Consider the following 22,028-nt stretch of genomic DNA (forward strand, 5'->3'; position numbering starts at 1 on the left):
AGCAGCTGGATCTTGTTGGGGGTTCTTAGATACATACTCATTACAATATTACATGAGGGTGTTACACTGATGCTGTATACCCAAAAATTGTTTAGTTCAGTCATTGAAATTTTGCCAACTTAGCTTATGTTGCAGATACAATTTTGTGTGAACTTCAGATATTGTAAGTGTTACAGTTGTTTCTGGGCCTTTTCAGTTTCTGTATGCGAGTTGCTAATGCTAACCATCTCGTAAATTTCGTTATATTTGGTGAAGCTGAACTCTTAGATACTAGGAACAGTAAACATATATTTGAACATTCTTTTAGTGTGTATTAATCTGTCCCAAGTAAAGGTATATGTATGGGAGGTTTCATATTTTAATGGTACAAATCTGTAATTAAATGTGGATTTTTCTTCTAATTTTGCAGCTAATAATAAAATACTTTTACTCTTTTTGTGAAATGCATTGCCGTTTGGAATCAAAATAAATATGATTACTTGTCCAGTCAGATTTTATGCTCAAATAACGTCAAGAAAATAGACATTAAAATTTAAAAACATATATTATTATTACAGTCAAAACTAAGCATTAAACCCAAAAGGGTAAAAACCTATATAGAGCTGTTTCATAAATTAAAAGTGAATGATGTGTGTAAGTTTCTGCCATCCACTGATTACCCAGAATGTTGTTATTACAGAGTAACGGTGGCCTCACTCGACGAGCAGAAACAGGTAGTGTACACAAAGACGACAGGAGTTCAGGCAGCCTCTTTGGCAAAGAATGAAGAGGTAAGAAACTTTAAAGAGCAATTTTGAGGTATAGTAAAATAAAGTTGTAACAGAATGAAGGTTTTAGCAAGGATGGTAACAATCAAGTACATGTATTGTTTATTGTAAAGGCTTAATTGATAATTCAATTGAAGCACTGTACAGTCTCTCCTCAGTTAGTGACATACTTGTTTACTGACAAATCGGACTTACGACGGGCTCTCTGACCAGTATGCATACCTAAATAATGTATATTAGAGCTAATTTCCTCTGTTCTGTTTATTACAATATGCAGTACACTACTGTATAAACATTTAAAAATATACCAGAAATGTTATAAAGGTGCAAAGGTGACATTAAAACAATATCAAAGATGGTTGACACAAACCCACTACCATTATAGTATGCTCTTCACTTAGCAACGAATTCGTTTACCGACGTGTTCTTAGGAACAGAACTCTGTCGTTAAGTGAGGAGAGGCTGTATATAAGTGACGGTACATATCTCATTGCATTCTTTGACAATAACCTAGTGTGACAATGGTGCAGAAAGTGAGGGAATATTGATTAGATTCAGAGTGAAAACATCAAAATATAATCTATCTTCTTAACTCCCTTAAAAATCTGTGGAGTTCTCACATGTAGTTTGTAGCAAATTTCTCCACTAGCTTAGGATGTCCTCTATCAATAAATAATAATCAATTATAACATACCACAACAGAAAAAAATATAAATATAAGATGCTGGTAATAAAGTGTGTGATCAGAAAATGGGCACAGTAGACATAACTATGTCAGATTTTCACTGTTTAATATACCTCCATCAGTCACACATTCAACTATCTTTACAACAGTGAAATGATGTCTTTGATGAAGAGGACAGACTATAAAATGAGAAATGTGTTAAACAACTAGAAGACTTATAATAAGAGACTAGATGCACAGATACATCCTACATGGAATATACTGTACTGTATAGAATTTACTGCACTGTATAGAATATACTGTACTGTATAGAATATACTGTACTGTATAGAATATACTATACTGTATAGAATACTGTACTGTATAAAATATACTGTACAGTACTGAAGCAGACTTGCCTTATGGGGTAACAGATTTAGAAAATAAATCTTGAATTAATTTTTGAAATGGAATTACACAAAAAGCAGTAACAAAAAAATATTTGAAGTGTGCTTGAAAGGTGGGTTTACAAAAATATTGTTTGACTCTGTGACATGTTGAATTTGCAGAGCTCATCTTATAGAAGTGACAGAGACGACTATTATCATCTTAGAAGGAATAAAGGGAATACGTAATTTCATTCAGGAAATGTCCCAGCAGACTATAGAGAAAAATATAGGTGAAAAAGTTTATACAATACAGTGGACCCCCGCTTAACGATCACCTCCAAATGCGACCAATTATGTAAGTGTATTTATGTAAGTGCGTTTGTACGTGTATGTTTGGGGGTCTGAAATGGACTAATCTACTTCACAATATTCCTTATGGGAAAAAATTCGGTCAGTACTGGCACCTGAACATACTACTGGAATGAAAAAAGTTCGTTAACCGGGGGTCCACTGTACTTTGAAACTTAATATTATAGGAGAATACAAGTTACAATATTGTGGCTTGAACAACTAACAAGTAACCCACACTTAGGAGAGGAAAATTTTGATGAAATTTCAGATAGAAGACCAGACGACAGGTCAGAAAGACCTGTGTCAGTCCTACACGTCTTCCAGTGTTCTCCACAATGTCTTGCTTATCGTGACTTGATAATGGTCCAGGATAGATTGAAACATTGTCTAAAATTTCCTTTCCCTAGTGTGGATTATTCATGAATTATTATATTCATGAGTAAGCTCTAACCCCCATGGAAGAGCCATGTAGCACTTGGGAAATGGGAGGTAATAAGGTTTAATCCAAGGTAGGTGAAGGTACAGGTAGCTCCAGTCATTGGATCAAGAGCCCCTCACCAGCAACATGGGTTTATTGTGCCCAAGCACAATTCTTTCTAGGTTAGCTGGAAATATAAACACAAATGCAGTATAATGTGATCCTTTATTGACAACGTTTCACCCACACAGTGGGCTTTTTCAAGTCACACACGGATCTACCTGGGGTTGGAAGGTACGAGAGTATTTATAGTCATGTTCAGAATGTTGAGGTCAGGTGGAGAATGCTGCATCAGATGATCTACCGGGTGGGGTTATAGAGTCTTGGGTAGCTTGGCAGGGGTATTGGACAAGTTGTGAGTAGACCTTCTGCAGTGTTCAGAACAATGGCTTCTATAACATAGCTGAACCACTCGCCAAGAAACTTCTTCATCGCTATCCCCCACTGCAGAAGGTCTACTCACAACTTGTCCAATACCCCTGCCAAGCTACCCAAGACTCTATAACCCCACCCGGTAGATCATCAGATGCAGCATTCTCCACCTGACCTCAACATTCTGAACATGACTATAAATACTCTCGTACCTTCCAACCCCAGGTAGATCCGTGTGTGACTTGAAAAAGCCCACTGTGTGGGTGAAACGTTGTCAATAAAGGATCACATTATACTGCATTTGTGTTTATATTTCCATTGTGTCGGTATTTTATACCATTTATTTCTAGGTTAGCTCACAAAAGAAGCAATCATTAAACAGCAGTCACATTATTATTGCTAAAAAAAGTAAGAGCTAAACTTGTATGGTACAACATTCCTAATAAAGTGAAAGTGCTAAACTTGTGTGGGCCATTGAACACTTATACAAGTTTATTATGCTCTAGCTTTAGCTTTTTTATTCAGTTTGTAACTGAAATTGCCAGTTTTGAGAAACAATGAACTGCGGCTCTTGGTCTGTCTCGGCTCTTAACTAATTGATGTGAAACAGCTCTGTCATATCATTTCTTGTATCCCTGCATAGTTTGCCTCAACTATGCTATTATTCTACTCCTTCCATTCTTAGGCTGAAGAAATGCTTTCATAAATTCCTGTCTCGCTCGGATGTTGATTTGTACAATTTACAGAGCAGTAGAACTGTGTGGATATTCAACACTTTTAACATAAAGTTCCCAGCTTTAAGCTAATGAGTCCCAAGCAAAATATCCAGAGTGCATTCAAGCCACAGCAAATTTTGATGAAGGTGGACATCTCATTTTTTAGGCTTAAAATTGGGATGCTGAGTTCTTATGCACTAAAGTGCTCATAATCAGCACCTACAATAATGTGACCTAGTGTTGGGGCTCATTTGGGTGTGTAGTTAACAACCATGCTCTCTTGTATTTGATACATCTCTGGTAAATAGCTTATCCATGCTCCAAAATGCTTGTCATGATCACATACCCCAATGTTTATACTAGGCAATGAATGAACAAGTGATAGCGATAGCCCTCTCACCCACCAGATTCGTGTCATGCTGCTGGACCCAGAAGTGAAATATCCTCTGTTACTTAGTGCCAACTTTCTCATCACCACCAACCATCAACTCACAGTCCAAGGAGCAACTACATCTGCAACAGCCGGTCCCCCATGTCAGCCAAGCAAAGAATAACCGTTTCCAAAACTATTCTTGTGGATCTGGTGCTACCTAGGTATAATCATTTCACTGCCAAACATTGTGTTTTGCCAGGACAGTACAGTATGTATTTAAAATACAGGAGTGCCAACTTTCAATGGATTGATAGGATCACATTTTAGGAAATCTTTAAAATGTGTCGTGTTTCTCAAAGCATGACCCATTTGAGTTTATAGTTTAGTTTACCTATTATTATATTCATAAAAAATTGTAAACCCTAGATGTTAGCCTTTTAAAAAGAGCTAAATTACAAATAACCAAAAAGTAACTATTTTAAATTTAAAAAAAGGATTACAGTACTTAGCAAAGAAACTAGTTTAAATATTAAAAATTTTTGTTTTATTTATAAGTTGTGGACAAGTAGTTTTATAGTGGCTTTAACTGCTCTTTCTTACAACCAAAAAAAAATTAATATAAAAATGTTAAAGCACGATATATGGTGGAAATATACCACAAATAATTATGGTCTCGCTTCCCCTCAAGGAAGATTCCTCAATGCTGGCAAAGGACTCTTGACCCAAGGAATTGAACCTGACCTTTCCTTCCTTGAATCAGACCTGATTGTCCCATTTCCAAAGTGCTGTATGACCTATGTGTTTAGCTCCCCTTTCCTCAGTGTAACAATCACTTATTCCTTGTCAATTACAAGTGCTTTATTTTTATTACAATATCTTTAGTGTTACCAAGACTAGTATATTGTCAGCTAGTTGTAACACAAAAGATAGTCAAATAAGCAAGGCTGCAGTTATTTTTTCACCCTTGTTATTGGTTTCTCTTAGAAACTTTGCAGTTCAAAAATAATCAAATATATATATATATATAATATATATATATATAATAAATATATATATATACGTATAATATATATATAATATATATGCCTCGGTGGGAGACGGCCGACTTGTTGAAAAAATATAAATATATATATTATATATATATATATATATATATATATATATATATATATATATATATATATATATATATATATATATATATATATATATATATATATATATATATATATATATATATATATATATATATAATATACAGGAGAGCCTGCTTTACAGTGCTTCACTAATACGGACGTTTCAAATTATACCCAAAAATTTGTTAATACAACTGATTCGCTATTTCAGCATCCATGTGCCACCCGTCCACTCTGTTTACATTCTCCACGAGCTCTGTGTCTCTCCCGATTATGTCTGGAAACTTTCCCAAGTTTCAAGTTTTTTAAAGTTACTGAGTATTTTATATATACTCTTTTTGTGTTACAATGACATTTAAGGGTAGTTGTGATAAAAAGAGTTGTCATAAGGCTCTTAGTTTAAGTGCAAAGGTAGAAATGATTAAACTCAGTGAGCAAGGTATGTCTTATCACTGAGATAGTACTGACATATTACTGATAATTGTACTTATGTGTACCTGTACCTAAATAACCCTTATAGGTTTAGTGCTTAGTTATGATTATAATAATAATAATAATAATAATGTACCTATAAATAAACTTACTGTTCTAGCATGTAGGTATGTTAAGATCACTATTTGGCATCTTTACTAAATTATTTTATTTTATTACCACACTGGCCGATTCCCACCAAGGCAGGGTGGCCCGAAAAAGAAAAACTTTCACCATCATTCACTCCATCACTGTCTTGCCAGAAGGGTGCTTTACACTACAGTTTTTAAACTGCAACATTAACACCCCTCCTTCAGAGTGCAGGCACTGTACTTCCCATCTCCAGGACTCAAGTCCGGCCTGCCGGTTTCCCTGAACCCCTTCATAAATGTTACTTTGCTCACACTCCAACAGCACGTCAAGTATTAAAAACCATTTGTCTCCATTCACTCCTATCAAACACGCTCACGCATGCCTGCTGGAAGTCCAAGCCCCTCGCACACAAAACCTCCTTTACCCCCTCTCTCCAACCTTTCCTAGGCCGACCCCTACCCCGCCTTCCTTCCACTACAGACTAAATAGGAGTAGCTATGCCAGGCGAGGGAGTAGCTAAGAGTGTCTCATTAGTCTTGAGAATACAACAATAATAATTGCTCTGGGGCACTTTAAATGTCGTATACTACGTTATGGGCATTTTCACTGATCCACCTTTGACATCAGCCAAGGTATGTTGCTGTACTGCATTAACCCCCCAAATGATCCAAACATATATACGTTCTCTCGCGTAGCGCCCCAAACGTATATATACGTTTCCTTTGTCATTCATTTAACATTGGCACGTTAGGCCTGAGTCGCCTAGACATGAGAGAATGGGTGTGCGCACTCAGTGTGCGCCATATGAAAAAATTGGGAATGCCTGGGTACCACATGCTCTTTTTTCCTATAAAAAAAAATTCTCAAAATATTCGGGGCGCTGCACAGGTGAATGTATATATTTTTTTTTATTATCACACTGGCCGATTCCCACCAAGGCAGGGTGGCCCGAAAAAGAAAAACTTTCACCATCATTTGCTCCATCACTGTCTTGCCGGAAGGGTGCTTACACTACTACAGTTTTTAAACTGCAACATTAACACCCTTCCTTCAGAGTGCAGGAACTGTACTTCCCATCTCCAGGACTCAAGTCCGGGATAATTGAATGTGGTGGATATACCAAACAACAGATTTTTCATGTGGATGAAACTGCATTATTTTGGAAGATGCTCTCTAAGACATTTATTGCTAAATTAGAGAAGTCAATGCCTGGCTTCAAAGCTGCAAAAGAGAAACAAACAAAAATATTTCTTTCTGTGGTATAAAAAATTTAGTTTTAGATGTAATAAAATATTGCTAAGCATAAATAAATTAAGAGGCTAACACTCTTGCTAAGGGCTAATGCTACTCAACACTTACTATAGGCTAAAGACAAAAGTATTTTAAGGTAAGTAATGGGTGAACTGTATATGGATTCTACTGTTTTATTGTTTTTTAGGCCTAGTTCTATTCTTCCCATAATATATGATAGTGTAAACATGCTATCAGGTATTTATATGCATTTAAAAGTGAAAGGGTGATTCACTTTACAGTGTTAGCCTGGAACCTAACCTGCCAAATTATCGGGGCCCCTCCTGTACAAAGCATGGATTTTAACCCCCATTCAGTGTCCAGACCCTGATCTGAAAATTGTCCAGTGTCCAAGAATTTTAAAAAAAAAATTTTATTTTTTTCTTATGAAATGGTAGAGAATATTTTTCTGAGGGTAATAAAACCAAAATTAGAAAATTTGTTAAAAAACTTACAAAATTACACTTTTGCAAATTTTATGTCAGTGATATTTACACATCGGCGATGTTGCCCACTTTGAGCCCTATGTTAGGCCAATTACGTTGTTCACGTGAACCAAATTCTTAGCTATTTTGCTAGTATGTTTTCTATTTTATCGATTGAGCACAAGAAACCACCCAATCAACTATTTCTACTACCCAATAAAGTGATCAGAAATTGGTAATTTGGCTAATTTCACACAAATTTCAAAATAGGTTCAGAATAAACAATGCAGGCATTCCTGGCACTAAAATAACATTTCCTCTGTTCATTAGTTACATTCCCAGGCTTTACACATGAATTTCATTTTGAATTTTTATTCACACAAAAAAAGATTTAGTGTTAAGCATTATTATAATTGTGGAATTAATAAAAGTATTAGTCAGAGGGCTGAAGAGGGGTTGTTGAGGTGATTTGGTCATTTAGAGAGAATGGATCAAAGTAGAATGACATGGAGAGCGTATAAATCTGTAGGGGAAGGAAGGCGGGGTAGGGGTCGTCCTCGAAAAGGTTGGAGGGAGGGGGTAAAGGAAGTTTTGTGGGCAAGGGGCTTGGACTTCCAGCAAGCATGCGTGAGCATGTTAGATAGGAGTGAATGGAGACGAATGGTATTTGGGACCTGACGAGCTGTTGGAATGTGAGCAGGGTAATATTTAGTGAAGGGATTCAGGGAAACCGGTTATTTTTATATAGCCGGACTTGAGTCCTGGAAGTGGGAAGTACAATGCCTGCACTTAAAGGAGGGGTTTGAGATATTGGTAGTCTGGAGGGATATGTTGTGTATCTTTATACGTATATGCTTCTAAGCTGTTGTATTCTGAGCACCTCTGCAAAAACAGTGATTATGTGTGAAAGTGTTGAATGATGATGAAAGAATTTTCTTTTTGGGGATTTTCTTTCTTTTTTGGGTCACCCTGCCTTGGTGGGAGACAGCCGACTTGTTAAAAAAAAAAAAAATGTCAGGGCATTCATGAATTCATATTATATTGACCAGTTGGATGCATATTGGACAAGTGATGTGATTTGTTTACTCTGGAATATAGGCAAAAATAGAATATTTCTGCTATTTTGAGCTCAATTTTATGTACTTCCAGTCCTGAAACCAGTCAAAATCATCTCTACTGTATTTCTGTAATATATCTTTCTTTCTGTCAAATGATACCAAGAAAACCACCATAAAAATCATCTGAAAATGCACTGTAAAGTTGCTATTTTAAAACAAAAACATGGTTGCAGTTATTTTTTCCCATTTTGCACTATGGGGGGGGGGGCTGGATTTTTTTTATGTGGTGCACACCACATCGACCCATTCTCTTATATGTAGGTCCAGATGTACAACTCACTGCTCATCTGAGTGAGCTGAGCCCATCACGTAGTTCTGTGGCACAGACTTCAAACCCACATTATTATTATCAAAACCATAGTACTACGGCACAGACACTTTACGGATTAGTCACAGTGAGGAGGTTGGAGGCAGTGGTGATGTTTTTGAGGGCAATGTATAGTGCATATTATGCAGAGAATTTGGTCTGCAGATTAGTAAGCATGGGATTACTGAATGTATCATTCAAAGGGTTGAGGGGGCTTGGCCATTGATAGAGGATGGAGCAAAACAGGATGACTAGGAGAGCATATAAATCTGGAGCAGAGGGAAATAGTAGTAGGGGTTGTCCCAGGAAGGATTGAAGAAATACAGGATACAGGCTTGTGTCAGCATGTTACAGGAGCAAGTGAAGAAAAGTGGTTTTTATGATTTGACATCCTGTTGGAGTTAAGCAAAGTAACATTTATAAAGGAATTCAGGGTAATCAGTTAGTTAGCCAGACTTGAGTTCAGGCAATGGTAAGTATAGTACCTGCACTCTGAAGGAGGGATGATGATGTTGCAGTTTGAGTCATGAGCTGTAATGTTAGCACACTTCTGGAAAGACAAGTGATTGAATGAATGATGCTGAAAGTGTTTGTTCTTTTTCAGGTTGCCCTTACCTGGGTAGAGACAGCCTGTGTTTTAAAAAAAAGTTTAAAATGGCTGGAGGGAGAGAGTAAAAATAGGCTTTTGAGTTTTAGGGGCTTAAGCATCCAGCAGGTTCATGTAAGCATGTTAGTTAGGAGTGAGTGGAGATGATGGCCATCTTCTGCCAAAGCAGGGCAATCCAGATACACATTCACCATCATCCATTCAACTGCTATCTTTCCAGATGTGTACTTACATCACAATAGCAATTAATTTTTGAAAGATGTTTAAAATGTTCATGAAATTGAAAGGCCTAAAATGGTAATATTTAATTTACTTATTTACTTGAAAACTAGGGAGTTTAATAGCTTAATTCATATTTTCAAAATAAATTATTGCATAAAGAAACTGGGCAGTGTTCTTGTGAAACTATGGTGCTAGCTTTCCCTTTACGATAGGATTGTGATTATTCAGATAGTCCTTTTTTTCTTTAAGGCTTACCATTTTTGAAGGGGAGGGGATTTCCCATATTGGAGGTCAACTTTTTTTTCTTCTACAGTAGCATTATCTTTTTGCTATCCCTCTTCTTTAACATGTCATTTATTTTATTATTGCTAATGTACTAATTTTTCTTGACAGTTTTGGTTTATTCAAGCCTTACTCTGATGAGTATTTAACATTCTTTCCAAATTTTTTAGGTTATTGTTATATAAAAAAAAAAAAAGTCAAGATTTTCATCATCTTACCTTTAACATCCAGATCTTTAAATACTCTCCACATTCTTGCAGTTACTGTCAGGTAATAAAACATATTTCAGAAAGCTGAAGTCCGCATGACCACCTCTGCTTCAAGTGCAAGTAGGTCAACATCTTTTAAATCCAAAACCCCATTAGTGTTAAGTATTATTATTATTATAATCAAAAAGAAGTGCTAGGCCACAAAGTGTTATAAGTAAATAATCAGGTGACCTGAAACATTGATAGTATAATGATTTAGCAGGTCCAACTTGAAAAGCTTCTTAAAATAAACCTTAAATTAATTTGCATGGATAGTAGCTGGTAGACAGCAGTTATACAGTTAGGTACTCTCCAATCATAAGTGAAACTGAAACCTGTTTAATGCTCTACACACTTGCATTATTATTATTTTTTTTTTTTGTCTAATGAAGGTGCCTTGATGATTATGACAGCTCTTGATCTAAAGATCTGGACTTATTCCCCTCCTTGGATCAAATCTAAATATCTCCCAATTCCCCAGATCCTATACAACTACAAATTTAGCACTTACCCTTGATTAAAATTATCCTGCAAACATGCAATATGGCAGGTAAAACTTGTATGCCTCTATTTACATTCACTGCTGACTGGTATTTACTTTCCTGTTTCTCTTAATAGTTCTCATTCCTGTAATATTTTATTTCCACTATCAGGCTGGTTTGAGACCAGGTAGTTTGGTAATGATCTCTGGAATCACTAACAGATATATAAATATATTCATCATTTTTGGTGCTGAAACTATACACATACCTTTACTTTTCTTAGGTATAGTACTTTATTGTCATTTTTCAAGGGAGCTGTACAGGATTACACACACTTACCCTATCAGAGCACCTTAAGTTCTTCACTGCTTTCCTGAGCTATAGGCCTGGTAACTTCTTGCCAATATTACCCCATTCCTAGATTAAGGTGCAGGTGTTAAAAAATGCACCATGTTATCCATAATATTGTCCTTTCAATGTAAGTACCTTGATACCAGGGAGGTGCTCTTTAGAGTATCATTGTAAGACAGCACTGAATATGAGTTTAGTGCTACAGAAGAATATAATTTACCACTAGAGAATTATTTTGCATCAGTAAATATAACAGTAATGTAACAAATTTAACCTTTTCCGTGTAGGGACCCCTGATCTGAGAATTGCTTTCATGGTCGAAAAATGTAAGAAAAAATATATGTAACTATTTTTTCTTATGAAATGATAGAAAATCTTTTTGTTTTCAGAGGTAATGAAACCAAAAGTACAAAATTTGAAGGAAAGCTCACAGAATTGTGTTCTTGCAAAGTTAGAGGTCTTGGCAATATTTACATATCGGCGTTTTTGCCCACTTTGAGCCCTATTTTCAGCCAATTCCATTGTTCCAGTTGACCAAACTCATGGCTATTTCAGTAGTATTCCTTCTATTCTACCGAGTACACGAAGCCACCTATTTACCTATTTCAACTACCGAATACCGTGATCAGAAATTGGTAATTTAGTCAATTCCACACAAAATAAAAAAACTGCCAATTTAAAAATAGGGTCCAGAATAAACAATGTAGACATTCCTGGCACTTAAAAAACATTTCCTCTGTCCCTTAGTTACATTCCCAGGCCTTGTATATTACGCTTGCTTTCCATTTTGAATTTTTATTCACACAAAAATAGAAGATTTACTGTTATGCAGACTACTGCATTATTGTAATAATTGTATGAATAATGTCAGTGCATTCCTAAACTCAGATTGACCAGTTAGACGTGTACTGGATGGGTGACGCAATTCATGTACTCTGGAATATCGGCAAAAATCAAACATTTCTGCTACTTTGAGCTCAATTTCAAGCAACTTTCAGTACTGAAACCAATCAAAATCATCTATATTTCTGTAATATATTTTCCATTCTATCAAATGAGACCAAGAAACCGAGAATACAAGCATAAAATCCAAATCCATAAAAAAAACACTGCAAAGTCAGTTTTAACCCTTTCACTGTTGGTGCCGTAACACTACAGCTTACGAGCCAGTGTTGGTGCCATAGTACTACGCCAAAATTCTAGTAGCTTCAAATCTAGCAGGAGAAAGCTGGTAGGCCTACATGTGAGAAAATGGGTCTCCATTGTCAATGTGCACAGTATAAAACAAAAATCGGGGAGCCAGTGGTGCATTGTGGGAATGCCATTTCAGTAGTCCTTGTTCACCATGCCTAGCAGTAAGAAATGTCAGACTTTCTTGCAAATCTGGGACTCTTCTCTGCCCAAGTGATAGTTCTAACACAGATGAAAGTGTCAGTGAAGATGAATTTCATGGTTTTGAGGAGTTTGTGACCAAAACAATGCCTAGGAAACCAGAAGGAAGGGAGGAAAGGAAGAGATGAGAGGAAGGAAGGATGACCCAGGCAACCATCAACCTAGGACAACCCAAAAAAAAGTCAGACAAAGTGACTTATTTCCATGTGGGTAGTGATGATTTTGTAATGCATCATTGTGACACCAGCCACACAGCTCTCAGCACATCCACAACAAAGGCCATGCACACACCTTCCACAAGCTGTTGTAGTTCTAGGAACATGTCCAGTGACTGTGTGTGTGTGTGTGTGTATATGTATGTATGTATGTATGTATGTGTATATATATATATATATATATATATATATATATATATATATATATATATATATATATATATATATATATATATATTATAGAACTATAGTAATAAACAACTTTTTTATTGTTTATGTAAACAAGTTTTGTAAACATTGTAATGATAATAATATTTGTGCAGTTATTGTATTGCATACAGCAAGTGGATAGATATACATTATATTGGTCTCACAGGTCACAAAAGTTACTTGATAAATTCAAATATTAAAAAATAAAAGAAAAAATATTGAAAGTAAAAATATTACCGAGTGAGAGGCAGTGGCCGATGTTGTCATAAGTGGTTCACTCTGTCAACTTCACGCCTCTACATCTCGGTAAATATTGATCACAAAAAAAAAAAAAATTTTGCTGTAAAACACTCAAAAATATTCTTAAGATTTTGCTATTTTTTTTTTTTTTTTTTTTTAATATTTTTCGACAGAGCGAGTTCAGGATCACAGCTCTCGACAGTGAAAGAATTAAACCAAAAACAGTCGCCTCACGCAGTGCATGATAGGAAAAAATGCAAGAATTTTTTTTTTATATGATAGACCCATTCTCTCGTATCTAGGCCAAAATTTACCACTCACAGCTCATCATATAGAACTACAGCACTGACCCACATTTCAGAGCCATAGCCTTACAGTACCCACTCACAAAGGGTTTAGCACTAAACCCATGTCATACAGTGCTGTTTAGTCAAGTGCAGCACTGTATGGCCCTGGTGGGTTTAGTGCTTAGTTCTGATTATAATAATAATGCTTAGTAAAGTGGAATTCCCCTTTTTAAATATTTGCCCACAAATCTTTTTTATACATTAATACACAATACCAACATGTTGATGAATATGACATGTGCAACACTTGGATATCTTTATTACTGAAATGTTTTACTTGCTGCACACCTAAAACATTTCAGTGACTTTTAAACCATTTTCAGTATAAAAGTCACCCAAGTACTGTTTTCAGTTAAAAAAAAAAAAAAAGCCTGCTGCAGTGAAATACTACAGGAATAGATACCCAGGTGTTGTATGCATTTATTCATGAATCTTTTTCAGTTGGCCAGCAACTGGTTTTATTGTTTTTGGGTTATTAAAAGGCATTCGACATACCTCATTCTCTCACATTGTTAAGTCTACCCACACAGATATCAATATTATTACATACACACAAAAGATCCACATGGGTCATTCAGCACTGCTAGTCTATCAATAATCTATTGCCTTTTCCTGGACATCAGGTACTTATTTTTTGCTTGCTTTCAGAAACCAGTTATCTATATTACTTTGTCTACCTTTCATTCATTAAATTTTTTCACCTGAATTTAATGAATGCTACTGTTTCCCCTAAATTCTATAGACCCTTCCCAGGACTAACTTCCGAATACAGTAAATAACTGAAGGACTAAATACAGTATACCTAAAGCTTTAGGTGGTGCATCCATAAGTTGGACTTTGAAGGTTTGTGATTAATAAATATATTTGATACAGTAATACTTATTATTAACCTTCAGAGAATATATTGACAATAAAAAAAGGAATTAAAAAATTAGAACAAAATATTTGTTACAAAAAAATTGAATGTACAAAATGAACATACATTTATTCCTATAAGCACAATGAAGTGACAACAAGCTATATAACTTTACACTACATGAAGTTTACTCTGAATCAGATTGAGAAATATACTTTAATCTAGAAGTTTTTTGGGGAGCCTGGTCGTCAGATGATTCTTCAGCTTTTTGTCCCCGAGAAGCATACAGGCTGAATGCATTTCGCTGTCCACGACCTGTGAAGTAAGGGATAAATGAAAAAAAAAAAAAAAAAAAAAAGAGAGAAAAAAAAAACCTGCATATCCACAAGCTGGGAAATGAATCAGAGTAACAAAATTCTATGAACAGTTTGACACAGCCCTGAAATTTGATAAACAGATGTAAACAAAGACAATTTTATCCAGGAAATGGAATCCTATGCTGTACATTCAGTGCTGTATAACCCTTGTGGGTTTAGCACTTCTTTTTGATTATAATAATAATAATATGCTGTACATTAAATTTCAGTACTAGTAATTTGATTCAACCTTGAAATTTTAAACATTTACCTAAATACAGTATATAAAATGTTTCCAGTCAACTTATAGCTTTGAAACTGATGGAATTGTGAAGTATGGGTTTGTAATGCTGCAGTCAGGATGAGGCTGGAGGCAGTAGAAATGTAGTGTTTGAGAGCAATGTATAGTATGAATATTATGCAGAGAATTCAGTTTGGAGATTATTATTCAGAGGGCTGAAGAGGGGTTGTTGAGGTGGTTTGGGTATTTAGAGGATGCAGCAAAATAGGATGACTGGGAGGGAATATAAATCTGAGGTGGAGGGAAGAAGAGGTAGGGGCTGTCCTAGGAAAGGTTGGAGGGAGAGGGTAAAGGACATCCAACAAGCTTGTGTGAGCATGTTAGGAGTGAAGGCAAGTGGTGTTTATGATTTGACATGCTGCTAGACTGTGGACAAGGAAACATTTTTTGAAGGGATTCAGGGAAACCTGTTATCTAGACTTGAGTCCTTGCTCTGAAAAATGAGTGGGGATTTTGCAGTTTGGAGGATCATCTGAAGTATGTCAGTGTGCTTCTGGCAAGACAATGATTGAATAACTAACAATGAAAGTTTTCTTTGTTAGGTCACTATCTCAACAGGAGATGGCTGATGTTAAAAAACATTAAGTATATTTACAGGGTATAATTAATATTGCAGACACTACTGTGTAGTTCTCTCATTATAAAGAGCCATCTCACTCACCAGTAGTAGTTATGATGTTTCCTGTATCTAGTTCCTCAAGCTCCTTCTTCTGTTCCAACTTTTTCTTCAGTTTCTTGCACTTCTCCAACGTTGGCTGACCTGAAATATTTTCCACATTATTTGAGTTAAGTTATGTATATTAACACATAATTAAAAGAACCATTAACAAATACACTGTATATACTAGAGTGTAGATAATCTAAAGGCTCTAAAGGCTTTTTGTTTTTTTGTCAAAAAAGTAGGGAGTTGGCTTCATGGATAATTTTTCTGCCTTTCAGTTCTATATTCACAACATATAATCCTGCATCATAACAAGCTAAACATGCTAAAAATCTAAAATGCTGAGATGGTCAGTTACAGTACTGTGCATGTGACCACAATTTGAGGGACATGTTATGAACAATGAAGTTACCCATCTCTATCTCTTTGAAATATTATTTGATAATGAAAAAGTATAAACATGCACAATACAATGCTTATTTGGCAATACTGTAGTTGTATAGAAGCAGGAATGGTTGGATGATAGAAGGACCTGCATGGTATGACTTAACATGTAGTAAAGTAATAAAAAGGCACTATGGCAGAATGAAAACGTTCACTGAGAAAACATTTTGCTTGGAGATGCAGCTTTGACAGGCAGGTTTACACCTCATGCTTCCTTGCCACCTGCTCTCTCAACCGTGTAAATCAATGTTTACCATGTATTCTGTTGACTTGATAAAGGTTGGTCTCCAAGCAAAAGGTTGCTGTAATAAAGCTTTATATTATGCCACGGAAGTTGTAAAAGTTTGTCGCTTTTACAACTCTGTCCCAAGGAAAACAATGTTTTGTAAATAATGGAGTTGTATATGAGAGGGAATGGTCGACTGAGAGTAGGACCTGCCTAGCATGGGCTGATAGGCATACTAATGCTCCTGTGTTCTTAAGTAGGAAAGCAATATTTTTAGTTTAGCTGAATATGAGTGGGATTGGCTGAGTGGGAGTAGAACCTGATAGAATGGGCCAGTAGGCCTACTGTAATCCTTTGTTCTTACTACTCTGACAATAGTTGTCACCAAGTGGTAAAACTGGGAAGAGTAGAACCTATCTAGTGCTAGCCAATAGGCCTACTGCAATGGTCCTCTAATCTTATTAGATTGAAAGACTAATTTTTCGTGAATCGCACTGTTGCTCACCTGACCTCAATATACAGTGGACCCCCGCATAACGATTACCTCCGAATGCGACCAATTATGTAAGTGTATTTATGTAAGTGCATTTGTACGTGTATGTTTGGGGGTCTGAAATGGACTAATCTACTTCACAATATTTCTTATGGGAACAAATTCGGTCAGTACTGGCACCTGAACATATTTCTGGAGTGAAAAAATATTGTTAACCGGGGGTCCACTGTAGTTCAATAAGAGATTGATTTTTGCCTTTTCAGCATTCAAATAAACCAGTGTATCTCTTTTAAATGCTAAACTAAAGAGAAAACATTACATCTGGAGATTATTTTTGACACAGAACATTATTATTTTTTATTATCACACTGGCCGATTCCCACCAAGGCAGGGTGGCCCGAAAAAGAAAAACTTTCACCATCATTCACTCCATCACTGTCTTGCCAGAAGGGTGCTTTACACTGCAGTTTTTAAACTGCAACATTAACACCCCTCCTTCAGAGTGCAGGCACTGTACTTCCCATCTCCAGAACTCAAGTCCGGCCTGCCGGTTTCCCTGAACCCCTTCATAAATGTTACTTTGCTCACACTCCAACAGCACGTCAAGTATTAAGAACCATTTGTCTCCATTCACTCCTGTCAAACACGCTCACGCATGCCTACTGGAAGTCCAAGCCCCTCGCACACAAAACCTCCTTTACCCCCTCCCTCCAACCTTTCCTGGGCCGACCCCTACCCCGCCTTCCTTCCACTACAGACTGATACACTCTTGAAGTCACTGTTTCGCTCCATTCTCTCTACATGTCCGAACCACAAAGTACTGCTCTCAATTATTATTATAATCAAAAAGAAGCGCTAAGCCACAAGGGCTATACAGCGCTGCAGGGTAGGGAAGGAAGCGAGGGTATTGGGTGGCAGAAGGGAGGAGGGATGATCAGTAGGTTACAGAAAACAGCAGGGCAGGGGATAGTACGGGGGTAGAGGGTAGCAAGAGACTGAAGTAGAAAGGGCTGAAGGTATCAGAATTTGTGAAGTAAGTCAGTTGTTGTCAAAACGTCAATGAGAGAGTCCGGATGAAAGGTGGGTCCATCAGCGAGAAGGGAAGGTAAAGAGAGAGCAGCGGAGCGTAGACGACGAAGGAGGTAAATTCTGCGTGCTCGTTGATAAAGTGGGCAGTCCAACAGAATGTGGCTGACTGATAATGGAGTTTGGCAATTCTCACAGAGAGGAGCAGGGCGCCTCTCCATGAGATATCCACGAGTGAGACGAGTATGGCCAATGCGAAGACGGGAGAGAGTAGTCTCCCAACCTCGACACTGGTGATAAGAAGACGGCCAGTAACCTATACTCGGTTTAATAGATTGAAGTTTGTTGCTGAGCATAGTAGACCAACGTTGTTGCCAACGGGTGTGAAGGTGGGAAGATATTGCAGCAAAATAGTCTGTAAATGGAATACCTCTACATGTATATGAAACTGGTAGGTCATGTACTGCTGACCGCACAGCAGTGTCTGCCTGTTCATTGCCCTGTACGTCAACATGACCAGAGACCCAACAAAAAACAATATCTTTATGCTTGGTAAAGATGCGGCGTAGCCAAAGTTGGATACGGAGGACTAAGGGGTGAGGTGTATCAAATTTCTGTATAGCCTGTAAAGCACTAAGGGAGTCTGAGACAACCACAAATGATGACACAGGCATAGATGCAATACGGATAAGTGCTGCAAGGATGGCATACAATTCAGCAGTAAAAATACTAGCCGAAGACAGTAAATGCCCTCGTACGATGCTGTCCGGAAACACTGCTGCGAATCCTACGCCGTCAGAAGACTTAGAGCCATCTGTGTACACAGCAATGGCATGAGAATGAGAGTGAAAGTGGTCAAGAAAAAGAGAGCGGGAAGCGACTGTAGACAGTAGGGCTTTCGAGCAAGGGAGAGAGAAAGAACAGACTCGAACAGCTGGAACTTCCCAGGGAAATAGGAAAAAGTGAGATGCTACATGAACATAGAAAGGTGGTAATTGAAGAGAAGACAAGAGCGAATGAAGGCGAAGAGAGAAGGGACGGAGTAAACAGGGGCTGTGAACAAATAAAGAATGTCTACTAATATCAGTGACCATTCTATAAATGGAAGGATTGCGGAGATCATGAGAGCGTACATAGTAGCGCAGGCAATGGGCATCACGGCGATCGGATAAGGATGGAACGTTCGCTTCTGCATAGAGGCTCTCAACAGGGAAAGAGCAAAAAGCACCAAGGCATAAACGTAATCCTTGGTGATGAATGGGGTTAAGGCTAGAGAGAGTAGCAGGAGATGCCGCTGAATAGATCTGGTCACCATAATCAAGTTTCAATAAAATGAGGGTGGAATGTAGGCGAAGGAGGGTTCGACAATCAGCTCCCCATGAAAGGTGAGCAAGGGTTTTAAGAAGGTTCAGCCGGCTGTGACAAGTTGCCTTCAGAGAGGTAATGTGAGGTTTCCAGGATAACCTACGGTCAAAGAGGAGGCCCAGAAACTTGACTATCACGTTCAGGGATACGGGAGCCATAGAGATACAAAGGATGATCGGAGATGACAGAGCGTCTAGTGAAAGTAATTTGGTGGGTTTTAGTGCTGGAAAACTTAAACCCATGTGTGGTGGCCCAATTGGAAACACGGTCGACCGCATGCTGGAGAGAAACTGTAATGAGGTGACAGTCAGCACCTGCACAGGCAATAGCAAAGTCATCAACATAGAGTGATGACCTAATATTTGATGGAAGACTAGAGGCCAAATCATTAATAGCAAGGAGAAAAAGTGTTGTGCTCAGAACACATCCCTGGGGTACACCTTCAGCTTGGATAAAGTCCGGGGAAAGCACATTATTAACCAGAACACGGAAATGCCTGTCAGTTAAAAAGTTCTTAAGGAAGGATGGTAGATTGCCTCGAAGGCCTAAGGAGTGGGCTTGGGCTAAAATATTATACCTCCAAGTTGTGTCATATGCCTTCTCAAGGTCAAAAAATATGGCAATAACTGAGTGGTTATTCGTAAAGGCATTACGAACATACGTATCCAAGCGTAGTAAGGGGTCTATGGTAGAACATCCCTTACAAAAGCCATATTGATGAGTGGAGAGACTGTTGCGTGTCTCTAAATACCACACTAAACTTTTATTTACCAGGCGTTCCATCACTTTGCAAACTGCACTGGTAAGAGCAATGGGACGATAGTGGGAGGCTTCATGTCCCGTAGTGCCTGGTTTGCGGAAAGGGAGAACAATGGCAGATTTCCACAGCTGTGGAAGAACTCCTTGTGACCAAATAAGGTTGTAAAGGCGTAATAGGACTGCAAGGGCTGACTGATGTAAATGTTGTAGCATACGAATATGAATGTCGTCAGGCCCGGCTGCCGATGATCGGCAAACCGATAGTGTTGCCTCCAGTTCTTGAAGTGTAAAAGGCACATTATACTGTTCTTCTCTGAGAGAAGAAAAGTTCAAGGGTGCTAACTCTCTGGCAGACTTTGAGGAAAGAAATGAGGGGCATAGATGGAGTCCCTGAGAAATACGGACCAGATGATTGCCAATTTCATTGGCAACATCTAGTGGGTTTGCTATATCAACACCGGCAACCCGCAGAACAGGAGCCAGGTCAGGAGAATATTTACCACTCAGTTTTCATACTTTTTTCCAGACTGTACTCAGAGGAAGCAGAGGTGATGGTGGAGACATAATCTCGCCAGCAAGTGCGTTTAGCGTCACGGATGACACGGCGAGCGATTGCACGCTTCTGCTTAAAATCAAGAAGTCTCTCAGTGGTTCTATTGTACCGGTACCTGCCCCATGCAGTGCGTTTCAAACGTACTGCACGAGCACAAGCAGGAGACCACCAAGGCACACACTTCTGAGAATGCCTGCTCGAAGTTTGGGGTATACAATTAGAAGCTGCGGTTAAAATGGAGGACAAGAAGAGGTGTAAAAGCTCATCGATGGAGGACGAAGAAGGAACCTCTTTAAAAACAGTTAGGTGTGAGTAAAGGTTCCGATTTGCCCGATCAAATTGCCAGCGTGGGGTGCGAAGAGGTGGCGAATATGAAGGGGAAGTAAGAATGATTGGGAAATGATCACTGTCATGTAAGTCCGGGAGAACAGACCAAGTGAAGTCTAATGCGGTGGAGGAAGAGCAGACAGAGATCAATGCAAGAGAGAGTATGAGTCCGAGGATCAAAATGGGTATGAGTACCTGTATTTAAAACATGGAGGGGGTGGGTGGCAAGAAAAGCCTCTTAACTGAATTCCACGGGAATCACAGTGAGACCCCCCCCCCCAGAGGAAATGGTGAGCATTAAAATCACCAAGTAACAGAATCGGTGGCGGTAATGACGAAACAAGAAAGGCAATATTCGGAATAGATAATGCCTGAGAAGGAGAGAGATATAAAGAACAGAGCGTATACCACCTATTTAAGTGGATACGGGCTGCTGTGTAATGCAGCGAAGTATGAACAAATAGCTGATGGTACGGAATATCAGTGTGTAGAAGAAGGGCACTTTCATTAAAGGTCTTATCAGAAAAAGGATCTGAAGAATACAATAAATTATAGCCTGAGATGGGAGAAATAACAGCAGAGTGTAATTTTGGTTCCTGTAAGCAAACACCAACAGGGGCAAACTGGGAGAGTAACATCTGAAGCTCACCCCGATTACCCCTGAGGCCGCGTATATTCCACTGTAAATAGGCCATGATTGGCAATGATAAAGATACTTGAAATCCGCAGGTAAGGGTTCCTACGGACTAGAGGGGTTAGAAAAGTCCACATGCGGAGGCAGTGGAAAACGTTCAAGCAGCGAAGGAACGGTGCGCTGTGAAGAAAGGAGTTGCGCAGATGGAGCAGAGAGAGAAAGAGCGGAAGGTGGATCAGTGTCCATTGATGGTTTGGTCTCTGCAATATATTCAGAGATTGCTTCAAGTGTTTTGGAATTCAGAGACGTCGTATGGGAGACAATATTGGAAATGGTAGGGGGAGGATGAGTAAAGATTGGAACTGTATTGGACTGTACCAAGGTAGGGGGAAGCGAAAGGGTGGAGGGAACTGGAGAAGCGTGGCAGGGGACAGAAGAGGCAGGAACCTGGGAGGTGGCAGAAGAGGAAGAAACTTGGGAG

General features: G+C 38.2%; 2 protein-coding genes across 8 annotated transcripts in view; one reads left to right on the forward strand and one right to left on the reverse strand.

The window, feature by feature from the left end:
* Positions 1–5,237, forward strand: part of gcl (germ cell-less) — a 36,847-nt gene extending 31,610 nt beyond the window's left edge. For all 3 annotated transcript variants that reach the window (XM_070099264.1, XM_070099263.1, XM_053799231.2), the window contains exons 11-12: positions 680–770; positions 4,145–5,237. In XM_070099264.1, the coding sequence (XP_069955365.1) occupies positions 680–770; positions 4,145–4,291 (238 nt within the window). In that variant the 3' untranslated portion in view covers positions 4,292–5,237. The remainder of the gene's footprint in view (positions 1–679; positions 771–4,144) is intronic.
* Positions 5,238–13,336: 8,099 nt separating this feature from the next.
* LOC128704051 (HIRA-interacting protein 3) overlaps positions 13,337–22,028 on the reverse strand; it is a 49,258-nt gene continuing 40,566 nt past the window's right edge. For all 5 annotated transcript variants that reach the window (XR_011393869.1, XM_053799021.2, XM_053799019.2 and 2 more), the window contains 2 exons: positions 15,721–15,819; positions 13,337–14,717 (listed from right to left, as the gene is read on the reverse strand). Coding sequence is in view for 4 of the 5 variants with exons in the window: in XM_053799021.2 (XP_053654996.1) it covers positions 14,590–14,717; positions 15,721–15,819 (227 nt within the window). In the remaining variant the exon portion in view is untranslated. The remainder of the gene's footprint in view (positions 14,718–15,720; positions 15,820–22,028) is intronic.

Source organism: Cherax quadricarinatus, chromosome 66, assembly GCF_038502225.1.
Source record: "Cherax quadricarinatus isolate ZL_2023a chromosome 66, ASM3850222v1, whole genome shotgun sequence".
Classification (NCBI taxonomy): domain Eukaryota; kingdom Metazoa; phylum Arthropoda; class Malacostraca; order Decapoda; family Parastacidae; genus Cherax; species Cherax quadricarinatus.